The sequence below is a fragment of the Panulirus ornatus genome, chromosome 11, assembly GCF_036320965.1.
Source record: "Panulirus ornatus isolate Po-2019 chromosome 11, ASM3632096v1, whole genome shotgun sequence".
Lineage (NCBI taxonomy): Eukaryota > Metazoa > Arthropoda > Malacostraca > Decapoda > Palinuridae > Panulirus > Panulirus ornatus.
Window position 1 is genome coordinate 41,527,123 of NC_092234.1, and position 20,369 is coordinate 41,547,491.

The 20,369-nt window shown below is 41.1% G+C and overlaps 1 protein-coding gene across 1 annotated transcript in view; it reads right to left on the reverse strand.

The window, feature by feature from the left end:
* Positions 1-20,369, reverse strand: part of Dscam1 (Down syndrome cell adhesion molecule 1) — a 1,447,516-nt gene that overhangs the window by 961,452 nt on the left and 465,695 nt on the right. The window contains exon 13 of the mRNA XM_071666240.1: positions 4,901-4,995. Coding sequence (XP_071522341.1) covers positions 4,901-4,995 — 95 coding nt within the window. The remainder of the gene's footprint in view (positions 1-4,900; positions 4,996-20,369) is intronic.

A 20,369-nucleotide genomic window follows, 5' to 3' on the forward strand; every position in this document is an offset into this window, starting at 1 on the left:
ATCTTGCTCTTATTCACATTTACTCTCAACTTTCTTCTTTCACACACTTTATCAAACTCAGTCACCAATTTCTGCAGTTTTTCACCCGAATCAGCCACCAGCACTGTATCATCAGCAAACAACAACTGACTCACTTCCCAAGCCCTGTCATCCAGAACAGACTGCCTACATTCCTCTCTCTCTCCAAAAGTCTTGCATTCACCTCCCTAACCCCTCCATCTATAAACAAATTAAACAACCATGGTAACATCAAGCACCCCTGCCACAAACTGACACTCATTGGGAACCAATCACTCTCATCTCTTAATACTTGTACACATGCTTTACATCCTTTGTAAAAACTTTTCACTGCTTCTAGCAACTTACCTCCCACATCACATACTCTTAAAACCTTCCATAAAGCATCTCTATCCACTCTATCATATGCCTTCTCCAGATCCATAAATGCCACATACATTCTTCAAAGCAAACACCTGATCAACATCCTCTACCACTTCTGAAACCACTCTGCTCTTCCCCAATCTGATGCTCTGTACATGGCTTTACCCTCTCATATAATTACCCAGGAATACTCAACAAACTTATACCTCAGTAATTTGAACACTCACCTTCATCCCTCTTCTCTTTGTACAATGGCACTATGCATGCATTCTGCCAATTTTCAGGCAACTCACCATGATATATATATATATATATATATATATATATATATATATATATATATATATATATATATATATATATATATATATTATATTTTTCATTATACTTTGTCGCTGTCTCCCGCGTTTCCGAGGTAGCGCAAGGAAACAGATGAAAGAAATGGCCCAACCCCCCCCTTACACATGTATATACATACGTCCACACACGCAAATATACATATCTACACAGCTTTCCATGATTTACCCCAGACGCTTCACATGCCTTGATTCAATCCACTGACAGCACGTCAACCCCGGTATACCACATCGCTCCAATTCACTCTATTCCTTGCCCTCCTTTCACCCTCCTGCATGTTCAGGCCCCGATCACACAAAATCTTTTTCACTCCATCTTTCCACCTCCAATTTGGTCTCCCTCTTCTCCTCGTTCCCTCCACCTCCGACACATATATCCTCTTGGTCAATCTTTCCTCACTCATTCTCTCCATGTGCCCAAACCACTTCAAAACACCCTCTTCTGCTGTCTCAACCACGCTCTTTTTATTTCCACACATCTCTCTTACCCTTACGTTACTCACTCGATCAAACCACCTCACACCACACATTGTCCTCAAACATCTCATTTCCAGCACATCCATCCTCCTGCGCACAACTCTATCCATAGCCCACGCCTCGCAACCATACAACATTGTTGGAACCACTATTCCTTCAAACATACCCATTTTTGCTTTCCGAGATAATGTTCTCGACTTCCACACATTCTTCAAGGCCCCCAGAATTTTTGCCCCCTCCCCCACCCTATGATCCACTTCCGCTTCCATGGTTCCATCCGCTGCCAGATCCACTCCCAGATATCTAAAACACTTCACTTCCTCCAGTTTTTCTCCATTCAAACTCACCTCCCAACTGACTTGACCCTCAACCCTACTGTACCTAATAACCTTGCTCTTATTCACATTTACTCTTAACTTTCTTCTTTCACACACTTTACCAAACTCAGTCACCAGCTTCTGCAGTTTCTCACATGAATCAGCCACCAGCACTGCATCATCAGCGAACAACAACTGACTCACTTCCCAAGCTCTCTCATCCACAACAGACTTCATACTTGCCCCTCTTTCCAAAACTCTTGCATTTACCTCCCTAACAACCCCATCCATAAACAAATTAAACAACCATGGAGACATCACACACCCCTGCCGCAAACCTACATTCACTGAGAACCAATCACTTTCCTCTCTTCCTACACGTACACATGCCTTACATCCTCGATAAAAACTTTTCACTGCTTCTAACAACTTTCCTCCCACACCATATATTCTTAATACCTTCCACAGAGCATCTCTATCAACTCTTATCATATGCCTTCTCCAGATCCATAAATGCTACATACAAATCCATTTGCTTTTCTAAGTATTTCTCACATACATTCTTCAAAGCAAACACCTGATCCACGCATCCTCTACCACTTCTGAAACCACACTGCTCTTCCCCAATCTGATGCTCTGTACATGCCTTCACCCTCTCAATCAATACCCTCCCATATAATTTACCAGGAATACTCAACAAACTTATACCTCTGTAATTTGAGCACTCACTCTTATCCCCTTTGCCTTTGTACAATGGCACTATGCACGCATTCCGCCAATCCTCAGGCACCTTACCATGAGTGATACATACATTAAATAACCTTACCAACCAGTCAACAATACAGTCACCCCCTTTTTTAATAAATTCCACTGGAATACCATCCAAACCTGCTGCCTTGCCGGCTTTCATCTTCCGCAAAGCTTTTAGTACCTCTTCTCTGTTTACCAAATCATTTTCCCTAACCCTCTCACTTTGCACACCACCTCAACCAAAACACCCTATATCTGCCACTCTATCATCAAACACATTCAACAAACCTTCAAAATACTCACTCCATCTCCTCACATCACCACTACTTGTTATCACCTCCCCATTTGCGCCCTTCATTGAAGTTCCCATTTGCTCCCTTGTCTTACGCACTTTATTTACCTCCTTCCAGAACATCTTTTTATTCTCCCTAAAATTTAATGATACTCTCTCACCCCAACTCTCATTTGCCCTTTTTTTCACCTCTTGCACCTTTCTCTTGACCTCCTGTCTCTTTCTTTTATACATCTCCCACTCAATTGCATTTTTTCCCTGCAAAAATCGTCCAAATATATATATATATATTTTTTTTTTTTTTCATACTATTCGCCGTTTCCCGCGATAGCGAGGTAGCGTTAAGAACAGAGGATTGGGCCTTTTTTGGAATATCCTCACCTGGCCCCCTCTGTTCCTTCTTTTGGAAAATTAAAAAAAAAAAAAAAGAGAGGGGAGGATTTCCAGCCCCCCGCTCCCTCCCCTTTTAGTCGCCTTCTACGACACGCAGGGAATACGTGGGAAGTATTCTTAATCCCCTATCCCCAGGGATAATATATATATATATATATATATATATTTTTTTTTTTTTTTATACTTTGTCGCTGTCTCCCGCGTTTGCGAGGTAGCGCAAGGAAACAGACGAAAGAAATGGCCCAACCCCCCCATACACATGTATATACATACGTCCACACACGCAAATATACATACCTACACAGCTTTCCATGGTTTACCCCAGACGCTTCACATGCCTTGATTCAATCCACTGACAGCACGTCAGCCCCGGTATACCACATCGCTCCAATTCACTCTATTCCTTGCCCTCCTTTCACCCTCCTGCATGTTCAGGCCCCGATCACACAAAATCTTTTTCACTCCATATTTCCACCTCCAATTTGGTCTCCCTCTTCTCCAGACAGAGTGCTAACAAGCCATGTGTGGGTGAGGTGGAATAGTACAACTCGACAACCATTGAAGGGCTGGCTCACTACACAGCTGTCATTAACCCTCCCAATACCCAGGTGAGTAATGCCAGTAACATTCCTCCCTGGTCAATGGCTGCCTACCTAACACTACCTATCTACAACCTACTATCTGTTCTTCCAAAATCTTTTTTTTTCTTTCTTATTCTTTCCTCCCCTTATCATCAAACTTAGTCTTTTATTGATCTAATACTCCTGTTTCCCACTGTCTTTAACTTCCCTTGGCAAATTCTGCAATGACTTCATATACGCATCCTTATTCCTGACTGCCTTTTTTTCATCTTTTTATTTCATCATATAGAGACACTTCTCCCCTATCCCCTCTTCATTTTCATGGAAAAAAGATTCCTTGCTACCTTCATTCCTTCCTACTTGTAGAAACACTATATACCTTACATATCCTCCTCATCACCATCTCCATTCACTGTTACTTCATACTCTACTTTTTTCTTGTACTCCAGCCTCATTTTGCCTTTATTCAATCTCTCCACTGCCACCCTCAATGCCTCACTTTTTACTTCCCTATATTATTATGATCATTTTTGTTTTTTCCCAGGTAATGCACTAAATTCAGCAATATTCCCTTTCTAAACTTCATATCAAACATTACGATTCTCTCAGCTGCAAAAAGTTATAAATGCCTTTTAGCACATTCTCCTCCCTACCTCTTCCCCATGTATACCTATGAATTAAATCTGAATTATGAACTTGCCAAGACTATACCATTCTCTGCTTTGTAATCACCAGAACTCATCATTTGCATTCACATATGCTGATGAAATTGCTCACACTTTCTCATTCGCCACTTTCACATTCATGTCTCCAAGTTAATTTTTTTTTCCTGCATAAAAGGTCTTTAAATAGTTGTCTAAGTGTACCTAACTTTTTTTTTTCATATCAGCCCTAACTATTTTTGGTTAGTTACAAATGTTTAGGCACAAATGAGTAAATTTTTGTCTTTTCCAGTTCATTCATCTTTCATCAACATTATCACATCTCTTGCATAACTACCTATATCACCATGCAAACTAATCTCATATTCCTCTCACATCCCATTCTGTTCTGAGGTCCCATTACCTCTTGACTTTATCTTAAAACAATCTTATTTACATTACCCTTTGTAAAGGTGCCTTAACATCTATTCCCTTACTTGCATCATTTACTCCCCTCACTTCCTATAGGCAAGATGTTCTATTCTGCAAAAGTGGGTTCCCAACCCTAACTTCACAGGCTAGCAAAAGGAACAGGGATAACTGACTCCAAAAGGAAAACTTACTATCCTTGCATACTTATTTGTATACCATGCTATCTTAATCCTATAATTTTTTGACCATCACAATACTGCTATGCATTCTGAAAACTTACTCTTCTCCCAAACAATGGAATCAATTGGATAACCAGCAACAGGGCAGTGAACGACCATGTTCTCTCCGGCAACTACATCAACCTTGTCCATAGGCCTATTGGTAAAAGATACAAAATAAAATCAAAAATGCAAGAAGAAGTAACAGTTACATCACAAATGTATGAATAATATTCTGTAACTCTAATGACAACTTCCAATAAAATCAGTGGACAATAATCATTTATCAAACACCTTAATATTCTAATATTAAAGATAAAACAACATTTCATGCATCTTGGAAGGCAGCATAAATCTGAAGTGACTGCCCTATGTTTACATTATATAAAAGGTGCCAAACTAAGAAAAAGTGTAACTGTACTCCCAATCAAAAGTTAAGAAACCAGGAAATTACATAGTGAAAATAAACAAGAAAAAACATAAAATTAAGGAAATTCTTGTGAATTTTGGGATCAATTCCTGGAGGTAAGACATAAACTATGCAGTATTTCAGTGGCTACATAACCAAAGAAAGAACACCATCCCTAATGATAGCATACAACTGGAGGAAAAAGGTTAGTATGTCTACCCTTGGGTGTTGCACATCCCTGACTTGTTTGCTAGCCTGGGGGAGGTCAGAGCTGAAAATACCCCAGCTCTGTGAATATTTCCTACAAATTGCATGACCTCAAACAAAACTCTGCAACTCTATTCAATGACATGAGGGTTCACATGGGACAGTGCAACATGAGAAGAATTATTACTTGATGTAAGAAGATAGGTTGACGCACTGTCAGTGGATTGAATCAGGGCATGTGAAGCATCTGGGGTAAACCATGGAAAGCTGTGTGGGGCCTGGATGTGGAAAGGGAGCTGTGGCTTTGGGCATTATTGCCTGACAGCTAGAGACTGAGTGCGAACGAATGAGGCCTTTGTTGTCTTTTCCTAGCGCTACCCCACACACATGAGGGGGGAGGGGGATGGTATTCCATGTGTGGCGAGGTGGCGATGGGAATGAATAAAGGCACACAGTGTGAACTGTGTGCACGGGCACACATGCATGTGTCTGCGCGCGGACATACATGTGCACACCGAGATGTATAGGCATGTATATCTGCGTGTGCAGATGCGTGCGCATACACATGTGCATGGGGGTGGGTTGGGCTACTTCTTTCGTCTGTTTCCTTGCGCTACCTCGCAAACGCGGGAGACAGCGGCAAAAAAAAGAAAAAAAAATATATACATATATATATATATATATATATATATATATATATATATATATATATATATATATATATATATATATATATATATATTTATGAAAAAGGTGGTGACTGTATTGTTGACTGGTTGTTAAGGCCATCCAACGCATGTATGACTCATGGTGAGGTGCCCGAGGATTGGCGGAATGCTTGCACAGTGCCACTGTACAAAGGCAAAGGGGACAAAAGTGAGTGCTCAAATTACAGACGTACAAGTTTGTTGAGTATTCCAGGTAAATCATATGGGAGGGTATACCATATACCGGTATACCACATCGATCCAATTCACTCTATTCCTTGCCCGCCTTTCACCCTCCTGCATGTTCAGGCCCCAATCACTCAGAATCTTTTTCACTCCATCTTTCCACCTCCAATTTGGTCTCCCACTTCTCCTCGTTCCCTCCACCTCCAACACATATATCCTCTTGGTCAATCTTTCCTCACTCATTCTCTCCATGTGCCCAAACCATTTCAAAACACCCTCTTCTGCTCTCTCAACCACGCTCTTTTTATTTCCACACATCTCTCTTACCCTTACATTACTTGCTCGATCAAACCACCTCACACCACACATTGTCCTCAAACATCTCATTTCCAGCACATCCACCCTCCTGCGCACAACTCTATCCATGGCCCACACCTCGCAACCATACAACATTGTTGGAACCACTATTCCTTCAAACATACCCATTTTTGCTTTCCGAGATGGTGTTCTTGACTTCCACACATTCTTCAAGGCTCCCAGGATTTTCGCCCCTCCCCCACCCTATGATTCACTTCCGCTTCCATGGTTCCATCCGCTGCCAGATCCACTCCCAGATATCTAAAACACTTTACTTCCTCCAGTTTTTCTCCATTCAAACTTGCCTCCCAATTGACGTGATCCTCAACCCTACTGTAGCTAATAACCTTGCTCTTATTCACATTCGCTCTTGGCTTCCTTCTTTCACACACTTTACCAAACTCAGTCACCAGCTTCTGCAGTTTCTCACATGAATCAGCCACTAGCGCTGTATCATCAGCGAACAGCAACTGACTCACTTCCCAAGCTCTCTCATCCACGACAGACTTCATTCTTGCCCCTCTTTCCAAAACTCATGCATTCACCTCCCTAACAACCCCATCCATAAACAAATTGAACAACCATGGAGACATCACACACCCCTGCCGCAAACCTGCATTCACTGAGAACCAATCACTTTCCTCTCTTCCTACACGTACACATACCTTGCATCCTCGATGAAAACTTTTCACTGCTTCTAACAACTTGCCACCCACACCATATATTCTTAATACCTTCCACAGAGCATCTCTATCAACTCTATCACATGCCTTCTCCAGATCCATAAATGCTACATGCAAGTCCATTTGCTTTTCTAAGTGTTTCTCACATACATTCTTCAAAGCAAACACCTGATCCACACATCCTCTACCACTTCTGAAACCACACTGCTCTTCCCCAATCTGATGCTCTGTACGTGCCTTCACCCTCTCAATCAATGCCCTCCCATATAATTTACCAGGAGTGCTCAACAAACTTATACCTCTGTAATTTGAGCACTCACTCTTGTCCCCTTTGCCTTTGTGCAGTGGCACTATGCACGCATTCCACCAATCCTCAGGCACCTCACCATGAGTCATACATACATTAAATGACCTTACCAACCAGTCAACAATACAGTCACCCCCTTTTTTAATAAGTTCCGCTGCAATACCATCCAAACCTGCTGCCTTGCCGGCTTTCATCTTCCGCAAAGCTTTTACTACCTCTTCTCTGTTTACCAAATCATTTTCCCTAACCCTCTCACTTTGCACACCACCTCGACCAAGACACCCTATATCTGCCACTCTATCATCAAACACATTCAACAAACCTTCAAAATGCTTACTCAATCTCCTTCTCACATCACCACTACTTGTTATCACCTCCCTATTTGCGCCCTTCACTGAAGTTCCCATTTGCTCCCTTGTCTTTCGCACTTTGTTTACCTCCTTCCAGAACATCTTTTTGTTCTCCCTGAAATTTGGTGATGCTCTCTCACCCCAACTCTCATTTGCCCTCTTTTTCACCTCTTGCACCTTTCTCTTGACCTCCTGTCTCTTTCTTTTATACATCTCCCACTCAATTGCATTTTTTCCCTGCAAAAATCGTCCAAATGCCTCTCTCTTCTCTTTCACTAATAATCTTACTTCTTCATCCCACCACTCACTATCCTTTCTAATCAACCCACCTCCCACGCTTCTCATGCCACAGGCATCTTTTGCGCTATCCATCACTGATTCCCTAAATACGTCCCGTTCCTCCCCACTCCCCTTACTTCCATTGTTCTCACCTTTTTCCATTCTGTACTCGGTCTCTCCTGGTACTTCCTCACACAAGTCTCCTTCCCAAGCTCACTTACTCTCACCACCCTCTTCACCCCAGCATTCACTCTTCTTTTCTGGAAGCCCATACAAGTCTTCACCTTGGCCTCTACAAGATGATGGTCAGACGTCCCTCCAGTTGCACCTCTCAGCACATTTACATCCAAAAGTCTCTCTTTCGCGTGCCTGTCAATTAACACATAATCCAATGGCGCTCTCTGGCCATCTCTCCTACTTACATATGTGTGCTTGTGTATATCTCGCTTCTTAAACCAGGTATTCCCAATCACCAGTCCTTTTTCAGCACATGAATCTGCAAGCTCTTCACCATTTCCATTTGCAACGCTGAACACCCCATGTATACCAATTATTCCCTCAACTGCCACATTACTCGCCTTTACATTCAAATCACCCATCACTGTGGCCCGGTCGCATGCATCAAAACCACTAACACACTCATTCAGCTGCTCCCAAAACACTTGCCTCTCATGATCTTTCTTCTCATGCCCAGGTGCATATGCACCAATAATCACCCATCTCTCCCATCAACTTTCATTTATTTTTTTTTCTATTATGCTTTGTCGCTGTCTCCCGCGTTTGCGAGGTAGCGCAAGGAAACAGACGAAAGAAATGGCCCAACCCACCCCCATACACATGTATATACATACGTCCACACACGCAAATATACATACCTACACAGCTTTCCATGGTTTGCCCCAGACGCTTCACATGCCTTGCTTCAATCCACTGACAGCACGTCAACCCCGGTATACCACATCGCTCCAATTCACTCTATTCCTTGCCCTCCTTTCACCCTCCTGCATGTTCAGGCCCCGATCACACAAAATCTTTTTCACTCCATCTTTCCACCTCCAATTTGGTCTCCCTCTTCTCCTTGTTCCCTCCACCTCCGACACATATATCCTCTTGGTCAATCTTTCCTCACTCATCCTCTCCATGTGCCCAAACCACTTCAAAACACCCTCTTCTGCTCTCTCAACCACGCTCTTTTTATTTCCACACATCTCTCTTACCCTTACGTTACTCACTCGATCAAACCACCTCACACCACACATTGTCCTCAAACATCTCATTTCCAGCACATCCATCCTCCTGCACACAACTCTATCCATAGCCCACGCCTCGCAACCATACAACATTGTTGGAACCACTATTCCTTCAAACATACCCATTTTTGCTTTCCGAGATAATGTTCTCGACTTCCACACATTCTTCAAGGCCCCCAGGATTTTCGCCCCCTCCCCCACCCTATGATCCACTTCCGCTTCCATGGTTCCATCCGCTGCCAGATCCACTCCCAGATATCTAAAACACTTCACTTCCTCCAGTTTTTCTCCATTCAAACTCACCTCCCAACTGACTTGACCCTCAACCCTACTGTACCTAATAACCTTGCTCTTATTCACATTTACTCTTAACTTTCTTTTTCCACACACTTTTCCAAACTCAGTCACCAGCTTCTGCAGTTTCTCACATGAATCAGCCACCAGCGCTGTATCATCAGCGAACAACAACTGACTCACTTCCCAAGCTCTCTCATCCCCAACAGACTTCATACTTGCCCCTCTTTCCAAAACTCTTGCATTTACCTCCCTAACAACCCCATCCATAAACAAATTGAACAACCATGGAGACATCACACACCCCTGCCGCAAACCTACATTCACTGAGAACCAATCACTTTCCTCTCTTCCTACACGTACACATGCCTTACATCCTCGATAAAAACTTTTCACTGCTTCTAACAACTTTCCTCCCACACCATATATTCTTAATACCTTCCACAGAGCATCTCTATCAACTCTATCATATGCCTTCTCCAGATCCATAAATGCTACATACAAATCCATTTGCTTTTCTAAGTATTTCTCACATACATTCTTCAAAGCAAACACCTGATCCACACATCCTCTACCACTTCTGAAACCACACTGCTCTTCCCCAATCTGATGCTCTGTACATGCCTTCACCCTCTCAATCAATACCCTCCCATATAATTTACCAGGAATACTCAACAAACTTATACCTCTGTAATTTGAGCACTCACTCTTATCCCCTTTGCCTTTGTACAATGGCACTATGCACGCATTCCGCCAATCCTCAGGCATCAACTTTCATATATATATATTTTTTTTTTTCCAAAAAAGAAGGAACAGAGAAGGGGGCCAGGTGAGGATATTCCCTCAAAGGCCCAGTCCTCTGTTCTCAACGCTACCTCGCTAATGCGGGAAATGGCGAATAGTATGAAAGAAAGAAGATGATAGGAGTTGAAAACACTTTCAGAAAGGTGAAACTGTGACTCTTTTAAGTCGGATAGAGTCAGGCCTAGAGGATGGCACAGGCGGTTATGAGAGGGATGGTACAGCATTGTTAAAGATGGAGTAGTGGTTTGAAAAGACTTTTCAACGCAAGTGTGTTCATACAAAATTTATGGTTGTGAAACTGAAGTGTGAGAAGTTAGGAATATGGGTAATGGTAGCATTTGTGTAATGTAATGGAAGAGCAAAAGCATAAGCATATCTTCAGGATAAACTCTGTAAAATCAATAAAGGATGCAGATCCAAGGGTACATTACATGTAATGGGTAATGTGTATGGATGGATGGGTAACAGACGGAAGATAGGAGTGATAAATGGGTGTGCAATTTCAGGCATAAATGACAGTGATGAAAGGAAATACAGAATGTGTGCATTAGTAGGGACGAGAGTTGCTCATACACACTTAACCCTTTAATGCCTCAAGACAGGCAATTATGCATGGTGAGTGAGGCCTCTAACCAGATATTTACTCGTCAAGTTTCCTGCCTCTATTTCAAGGCTGTGCACTGGGCATGGGTTGTGGATAATAGAGCAGTTCACAATAATTTCTCCCTACAGTCAGTCATTATCCTTTCATGCCAAAGGAAACACAATGATATGAGTTTTCTCAGAAAGATAATAAGCAGCTTTTAACTACATTGAGAGGACTAGGCAGAAAATGATCCTAAATTATTTGATGGTGATGATCTCACTCCGAATCATGTCAAAAGCTATATTATTAACACTAAATCTTTCAACAAGGAATGTTTACCAAATGAGGCAGAAGAAAGTTTTCCATCAAAAGTGGAGGAAATATTGTTAGCACTGCTGGTAATTTTACAAACATTTCCAGTTCTACCATTATGAAAAAATTATCCATGAATCACAATGATTACTATGACAAAAGATTCAATACGCAAGATAAAACATAATAATCAGTAATCAATTCTTTGGTATAGGTAAAATAAATTATACAATAGGCACAAAGGCAACTCATTTGACACTGATGCTCTACTTTCACACTTTTCAGCACTTTGCTGAAACATCTACAAAACACTGACACATCATTAGAGGGAGGGCAGAGAATTAAACATACTTCTGCAAAGAATTTCATCAATGTTTTATGAATATCTTTCAAACTGTAAGGTTAAATACATAATTCAAATAACTTAAAAAACAAAAATTTTGAGGGATGGAAAAGAAAATGTAGTTACACATTAAAGGATTAAACATAAAAACAGGGCAAGCAAAAGCATAAGTGATTTGTTTATAGTTGGGAGGGGTGTGTCACCATATGGCAGTAATGTATAATGGCACTATTACTGTAGATGGTAAAGGACTAGGAATATGAATGACAATAAATAGGATAAGAGAGGAAAAGTTGTGGAGTGAAATGTGACACTTACCTTTCAGAAGTTAGCTAGAGAGTTAAAAACATCCAGAAAGGGGTTGAGATGATGTGGAGACAGTTTAAGACTACATTACTGGAGACTGCCAGAGGGGCATGCATTACAGTAGGCACAGGTAGCAGAAGAGTGATGAACCCTAGTGGAATGAAGAATTAACCCTTTCACTGCTAAAAGTCACCAACAATGGGCTATAAAATAGAGGATTCTAAGCTGCAATCATGGTTTTGTTATTTCATGACCCATTTTGAATTCCATGCTGACATACGATTCCATAACTTATCCATACATGGTCACGGCAAACTAAAAACACAACTAGAAACATTATCACAAATACAGTCACCTAAAAATCATCAAAAAGAGGGTAACTGCCTCATAATGGTGGGATGTTAGACTTATGTGCAGATTAATGGGATTTTTACTGTAGACGGGGCAATTTCTCTTATATCACTATTTACATTTTTGAGGAAAATAAGGTTAGTTCTTCATTCTTGTATACACTGTTCTGTATGCATGAATGATGAGAGCAAATACTTATATAATAAAATAAGTATATCGTATAAAGAATATGTAAATAATGTGCATAAGATAAGTGAAATCACACCCAATAAAAAACCATAGAGTGTGTACGGTGTTTAAGTGTATGTAGAATGAAATATCTAGAAAACATCCAGAGTCATCATCACTATTTATCAGTCTATAATTACCCTAAGACTCCTTTCTATAATGGTCTACGTGTTACTTACAAACCCTTCTCAACAGTATGATGAGTAAAGAATATATAAATGATGTGCATGAGATGTGTGAAGTCGCACCTGATAAAAAAATCAGAGTAGGAAAGTTGTTAAAGTAGGTGTAGAATGAAATAACACCTAGAAAGAAAATCATGATATATCAACCTATAATTATCCCAGAACCCCTTTCTAAATTAGTCCAGGTGTTATTCAGGTGCCAAATTCCGAGGGCTTCTACAGCCCAAGGAAGGGACACAGTGGACTCCTTTCAAGTGAGAAGTTTTTCAATAAGACTTATATTCTGACATTAATACAGCCTTGCTAAAGGAGACTTTTTACTTGTGGTGTAACCTCAACTGGTGGAGTTTGGTAACATTTATAATCATCATGTACTGTATTTCCATAAATAATGAGCATCCATGCCACTAGTTAATCATAAACTTGGCATCTTCCCACACCAACAATGAGGAAAGTATTCTACTTTTTAATAGTAATTTTGTTCAATAATATATGAAACAAATACAAACTGTAGGGGTAAATATATTTGGATTTTTTCATACAGATGAAACGAAAATGTTGCAAAATTTGGATGAGAAAAAACAGGTCAGATGTTGCAGCTTAATCTCCTAGACAAAAGTAATGAATGGAGGAAAAATGCAGGTTTTGAAATCTGAAAATCTATTCTCTGAGGCAGTGTCCTATAAGCATGATGGATATTCGCCATGAAAATCTGAGTTGGGACCTTCTAACCATCTGTCTAACCATTAAGACACGAGCTTTCTCCATCTGACATCATCCTTTCAATTAGACATCATCCACTGACTCGTTTCTAGCCTGCCTTTAGCCAATCAGAGATTAGCACAGAGTTGGCCACAGAAAGCTTACTTATTCAATGGTCACAGGTGTCTATCTAACAGCTCGATCGATCAAAGACCCCAATCCAACAGTTAAGCCTAGCCCTAGCTGTGGGAGGCGAAGACCCATGAATTTCAACAGGTATTCATCAGGTATGTCCATAAGTGGTCTTTCTTTTTTTTTTTAATGGGGTGGGAAGAGACCAAGAAAAATGCTCATAAGACTGCCTCAGAGAGAGAGAGAAAAATAAAAATTCAGTTCCATAACCTACATTTCTGTCCTCTGTGGTTTGTCCTCCAAGTATGAGAGCATACCCCCCAAAAAAGGAAGGTTTACAAAGGAATTTATAAAACTTTCAGATAAGATAAACCCAAAGGTGGAGCAGGTATCTTCACTGGTGAACCAGAATGTCTCTCTCCTGAAGGAGTCCCTACAGCCATACAAATTAGATCCATAACATCTAAGTTAAGGTACTGTCTGATGAAGATGGAAGATGAGTGCCAATGACCCCCCCCCCCCCCTTTCCTTTTTCATATTTACAAAATGTTTCTAAGGAAGGCTAAGGTAGACTTCTTCACATTTTGTGCTCTAGTGTAAAGCCCAAGTTGAGTCAAGGAGTTTCATTACCCACATTATGAGATATTCCTGCCAAAAAAGGTTCCAAGGTTCCAAGAAGCACAAATAATATTCCCTTTGACACACACAGGAGGAATTCAGAATTCAGAGGAATGGGGCAATATTTTTCAAGAGTAGACAAAAGGACTATCTTATGAAAGAATATAAGATTCTGGATGTCATCATACAGTACCTATGATGAGATTTTGCCATGGCTAGTGCATTGTGCTCAACACTTGAATGCTGAAGAGTGATGTTTTTCCCTAATATTTCTCCATGTCCTATCAATTGTCTTGCTTGTTGTATGATGTTATATTTTGAGCAGCTACTCCTCTGGTATGGTTATCTATTCTAAACTTATCCAGGGTTGTCTTCAACCATGAGTCTAATCTTGTTTCGAAGGCTTCTGTAGTCATTTCATGAAAATTTCTTATATCACCAGATATGATAACAAAAACATGTTCCAATTTGCTTGCCAGGCAATCATGTATCTTTGTCTTATGCCTTAATGGTATGTCTCCCAGAATTACACTTGACTTGATCATTCTGTGTCGTCATTGCCTTTTTTTGTGTGTATGACAAACATGGCATGAGCAAAACATGTTCCAAGCAAGGCTATCTCAGGTGAGAGAAAACAGTAAAAGAAATAGATATAAGCATATCAGGGATCCACAAGTGTTTGTAGATCTGACCCTTTAAGGAAGAAAGTTATATGAAAAGAGAAACACAACCAAAAAAAGGAAAAGAAATCCACAGCTTAGCAGTTCTAGGGAAGGAGGCACTGTAACAGCCCTCAATCCACAGCCACAAACAATTATCACACATTCAATGTATGTATGGATCATGATGAAAAACATGAGGATCAGAAGAATGCATATATAGCGCCTTTGTACAAAGGAAATGGGGATAAAGATGCATGTTCAAACTAAAAAGCTATAAGATTGCTGAGAATACCTGGAATATAATATATGAGGGTACTGATTGAGATGGTGAAGGCATCTACAGAAGTGGTAGAGGCTGTGTAGATCAGGTGTTTGCTTTGAAGAATATATGTGAGAAATACTCAGGAAAACAAATGGATCTGTACTTGGCATTCATGGATCTGGATAAGGCATACGATAGGCTAGACAGAAATGCCGTTACTGTGCCTCCTTCCCTAGAAATGCTGTGGAATTCTTTTCCTTTCTTTTTTGTTGTGTTTCTTTTTTCATATAACTTTCTTCCTTAAAGAGTCATATAGGCTAGACAGAAATGCTTTGTTGAAGTCTTAAGAATATACGGTGTGGGAGGTAAGCTGCTAGAAGCAGAAAAGTTTCTATCAAGGGTGTAAGGCATGTGTACGAGTAAGAAGAGAGGAGAGTGATTGGTTCCCATTAAAGGTTGGTCTGTGGCAAGGGTGTGTGATGTCACCATGATTGTTTAATTTTTTATGGATGGAGTGGTGAAAAAGGTAAATGCAAGAGTCTTGGAGAGAGGGGCAAGTATGCAGTCTGTTGGGGATGAGAGGGCCTGGAAAAAAGTCAGCTGTTGTTTGCCAATGATACAGCACTGGTGGCTGATTTAAGTGAGAAACTGGAGATTTTGGTGACCAGTTTGGAAAAGTGTGTGAGAGGAGAAAGTTGAGAGTAAATGTGAATATCATGTTTAGCAGGGTTGAGGGACAAGTTAGTTGGGATGCAAGTTTAAATGGAGAAAAATTGGAGGAAGTGAAGTATTTTAGATATATGAGAGTGACTCAGCAGCGAATGGAACCATGGAAGCGGAAGTGAGTCACAGGGTGGGGGGAGGGGGTGAAGATTCTGGGAACAATGAAGAATGTGTGGAAACAGAGAACATTATCTTGGAGAGCAAAAATAGGAATGTTTGAAGGAATAGTAGCTCCAACAATATTATCTGGCTATGAGATATGAGCTATAGGTAGGATTATGTGGAGGAGGGTGGATGTGTTGGAAATGAAATGTTTGAGGACAATATGTGGTATGAGGTGATTTGATCAAGTAAGTAATGAAAGGGCGAGAGAGATGTTTGGTAATAAAAAGTGTGACTGAGAGAGCAGATGGTGTGTTGAAATGGTTTGGACATATGGAACGAATGAGTGAGGAAAGGTTGACAAAGAGGATATATGTGGCAGAGGTGGAGGGAGCAAAGAGAAATGGGACCAAAGTGGAGGTGGAAGGATGGAATGATAAAGATCTTCAGCAATCAGGGCCTGAACATGCAGGAGGGTGAAGAGCGTGCACAGAATAAAGTGAATAGGAACGATGTGGTATACTGAGGTTGACGTGCCATCAATGGACTGAACCAGAGCATGTGAAATGTCAGGGGTGAACCATGGAAAGGTCTGTGGGGCCTGCATGTGGATAGTGAGTTCTGGCTTTGATGTAGTGCACATGACAGCTAGAGGATGGATGTGAGCAGATGTGGCCTTTCTTCGTATGTTTCCTGACACTACCTTGCTGTTGCAGGGGTAGTGATGCTGTTTCCTGTGGAGCAGGGTGGCACTGGGAATGGATGATGGCAAGCAAGCATGAATATGTACATGTGTATATATGCATATGTCTTTGTATGTGCACGTATGTATATATATGTGCATGTAGGGGCGTTTATGTATATACATGAGTATATGAGTGGATGGGCCATTCTTCATCTGTTTCCTGGCACTACCAAATGGGGAAGGGAAATGGTGATCAAGTATACTAAATAAATAAATATATATGCATATATGTGTATACATTACATTTTACATGACAGTTAGAGACTGATTGTGAACAAATGGGGCTATCTTGACTGTGTTCCTGGCATTACCTAGCTGAAACAGGGAACAGCGATGCTGTTTTCCTGTGTGGCAGGGTAGTGGCAGAAATGGATGAAGGCAAGCAAGTATGAATATGTACATGTGTATGTATGTAATGTCTGCATATGTGTATGTAAATGATGATATGTATATGTGTGTATATCTGCGTATGTGGGCGTTTATGTACATATATGTGTATATGAATGGATGGGCAATTCTTTGTCTGTTTCCTAGCACTACCTCACTGACGTGGGAAATGGTGATTATGTATGATAATAATAATAATAATAATAATAATAATAATAATAATAATTATAATAATAATAATAATAATAATAATAATAATAATAATAATAATAATAATAATAATTTTTTTTTTTTGCTTTGTCGCTGTCTCCTGCGTTTGCGAGGTAGCGCAAGGAAACAGACAAAAGAAATGGCCCAACCCACCCCCATACACATGTATATACATACGTCCACGCACGCAAATATACATGCCTACACAGCTTTCCATGGTTTACCCCAGACGCTTCACATGCCCTGATTCAATCCACTGACAGCACGTCAACCCCGGTATACCACATCGATCCAATTCACTCTATTCCTTGCCCTCCTTTCACCCTCCTGCATGTTCAGGCCCCGATCACACAAAATCTTTTCCACTCCATCTTTCCACCTCCAATTTGGTCTACCACTTCTCCTCGTTCCCTCCACCTCCGACACATATATCCTCTTGGTTAATCTTTCCTCACTCATTCTCTCCATGTGCCAAAACCATTTCAAAACACCCTCTTCTGCTCTCTCAACCACGCTCTTTTTATTTCCACACATCTCTCTTACCCTTACGTTACTTACTCGATCAAAACCACCTCACACCACACATTGTCCTCAAACATCTCATTTCCAGCACATCCATCCTCCTGCGCACAACTCTATCCATAGCCCACGCCTCGCAACCATACAACATTGTTGGAACCACTATTCCTTCAAACATACCCATTTTTGCTTTCCAAGATAATGTTCTCGACTTCCACACATTCTTCAAGGCTCCCACGATTTTCGCCCCCTTCCCCACCCTATGATCCACTTCCGCTTCCATGGTTCCATCCGCTGCCAGATCCACTCCCAGATATCTAAAACACTTTACTTCCTCCAGTTTTGCTCCATTCAAACTTACCTCCCAATTGACTTGACCCTCAACCCTACTGTACCTAATAACCTTGCTCTTATTCACATTTACTCTTAACTTTCTTCTTTCACACACTTTACCAAACTCAGTCACCAGCTTCTGCAGTTTCTCACATGAATCAGCCACCAGCGCTGCATCATCAGCGAACAACAACTGACTCACTTCCCAAGCTCTCTCATCCCCAACAGACTTCATACTTGCCCCTCTTTCCAAAACTCTTGCATTCACCTCCCTAACAACCCCATCCATAAACAAATTAAACAACCATGGAGACATCACACACCCCTGCTGCAAACCTACATTCACTGAGAACCAATCACTTTCCTCTCTTCCTACACGTACACATGCCTTACATCCTCGATAAAAACTTTTCACTCCTTCTAACAACTTGCCTCCCACGCCATATATTCTTAATACCTTCCACAAAGCATCTCTATCAACTCTATCATATGCCTTCTCCAGATCCATAAATGCTACATACAAATCCATTTGCTTTTCTAAGTATTTCTCACTTACATTCTTCAAAGCAAACACCTGATCCACACATCCTCTACCACTTCTGAAACCACACTGCTCTTCCCCAATCTGATGCTCTGTACATGCCTTCACCCTCTCAATCAATACTCTCCCATATAATTTACCAGGAATACTCAACAAACTTATACCTCTGTAATTTGAGCACTCACTCTTATCCCCTTTGCCTTTGTACAATGGCACTATGCACGCATTCCGCCAATCCTCAGGCACCTCACCATGAGTCATACATACATTAAATAACCTTACCAACCAGTCAATAATATAGTCACCCCCTTTTTTAATAAATTCCACTGCAATACCATCCAAACCTGCTGCCTTGCCGGCTTTCATCTTCCGCAAAGCTTTTACTACCTCTTCTCTGTTTACTAAATCATTTTCCCTAACCTTTGTTATACTTTGTCGCTGTCTCCCGCGCTAGCGAGGTAGCGCAAGGAAACAGACGAAAGAATGGCCCAACCCACCCACATACACATGTATATACATACACGTCCACACACGCACATATACATACCTATACATCTCAACGTATACATATATATACACACACAGACATAAACATATATACACATGTACATAATTCATACTGTCTGCCCTTATTCATTCCCGTCACCACCCTGCCACACATGAAATGAAAACCCCCTCCCCCTGCATGTGCGCTAAGTAGCACTAGGAAAAGGCAACAAAGGCCACATTCGTTCACACTCAGTCTCTAGCTGTCATATATACTGCACCGAAACCACAGCTCCCTTTCCACAACCAGGCCCCACAAAACTTTCCATGGTTTACCCCAGATGTTTCACATGCCCTGGTTCAATCCATTGACAGCACGTCGACCCTGGCATACCACATCGTTCCAATCTGCTCTATTCCTTGCAAGCCTTTCATCCTCCTGCATGTTCAGGCCCTGATCACTCAAAATGTTTTTCATTCCATCTTTCCACCTCCAATTTGGTCTCCCACTTCTCCTCGTTCCCTCCACTTCTGACACATATATCCTCTTTGTTAATCTTTCCTCGCTCATTCTCTCCATGTGACCAAACCATTTCAGAACAACATCTTCTGCACTCTCAACCACACTCTCTTTACTACCACACATCTCTCTTACCCTTTCATTACTTACTCGATCAAACCACCTCACACCACATACTGTCCTCAAACATCTCCTTTCCAGCACATACACCCTCCTCCACACAACTTTATCTATAGCCCATGCCTCGCAACCATATAACATTGTTGGAACCACTATTCCTTCAAACATACCTATTTTTGCTTTCCAAGATAACGTTCTCGACTTCCACACATTTTTCAATGCTCCCAGAACTTTCGCCCCCTCTCTCACCCTATGATTCACTTCCGCTTCCATGGTTCCATCAACTGCCACTGGGATCCACTCCCAGATATCTAAAACACTTCAC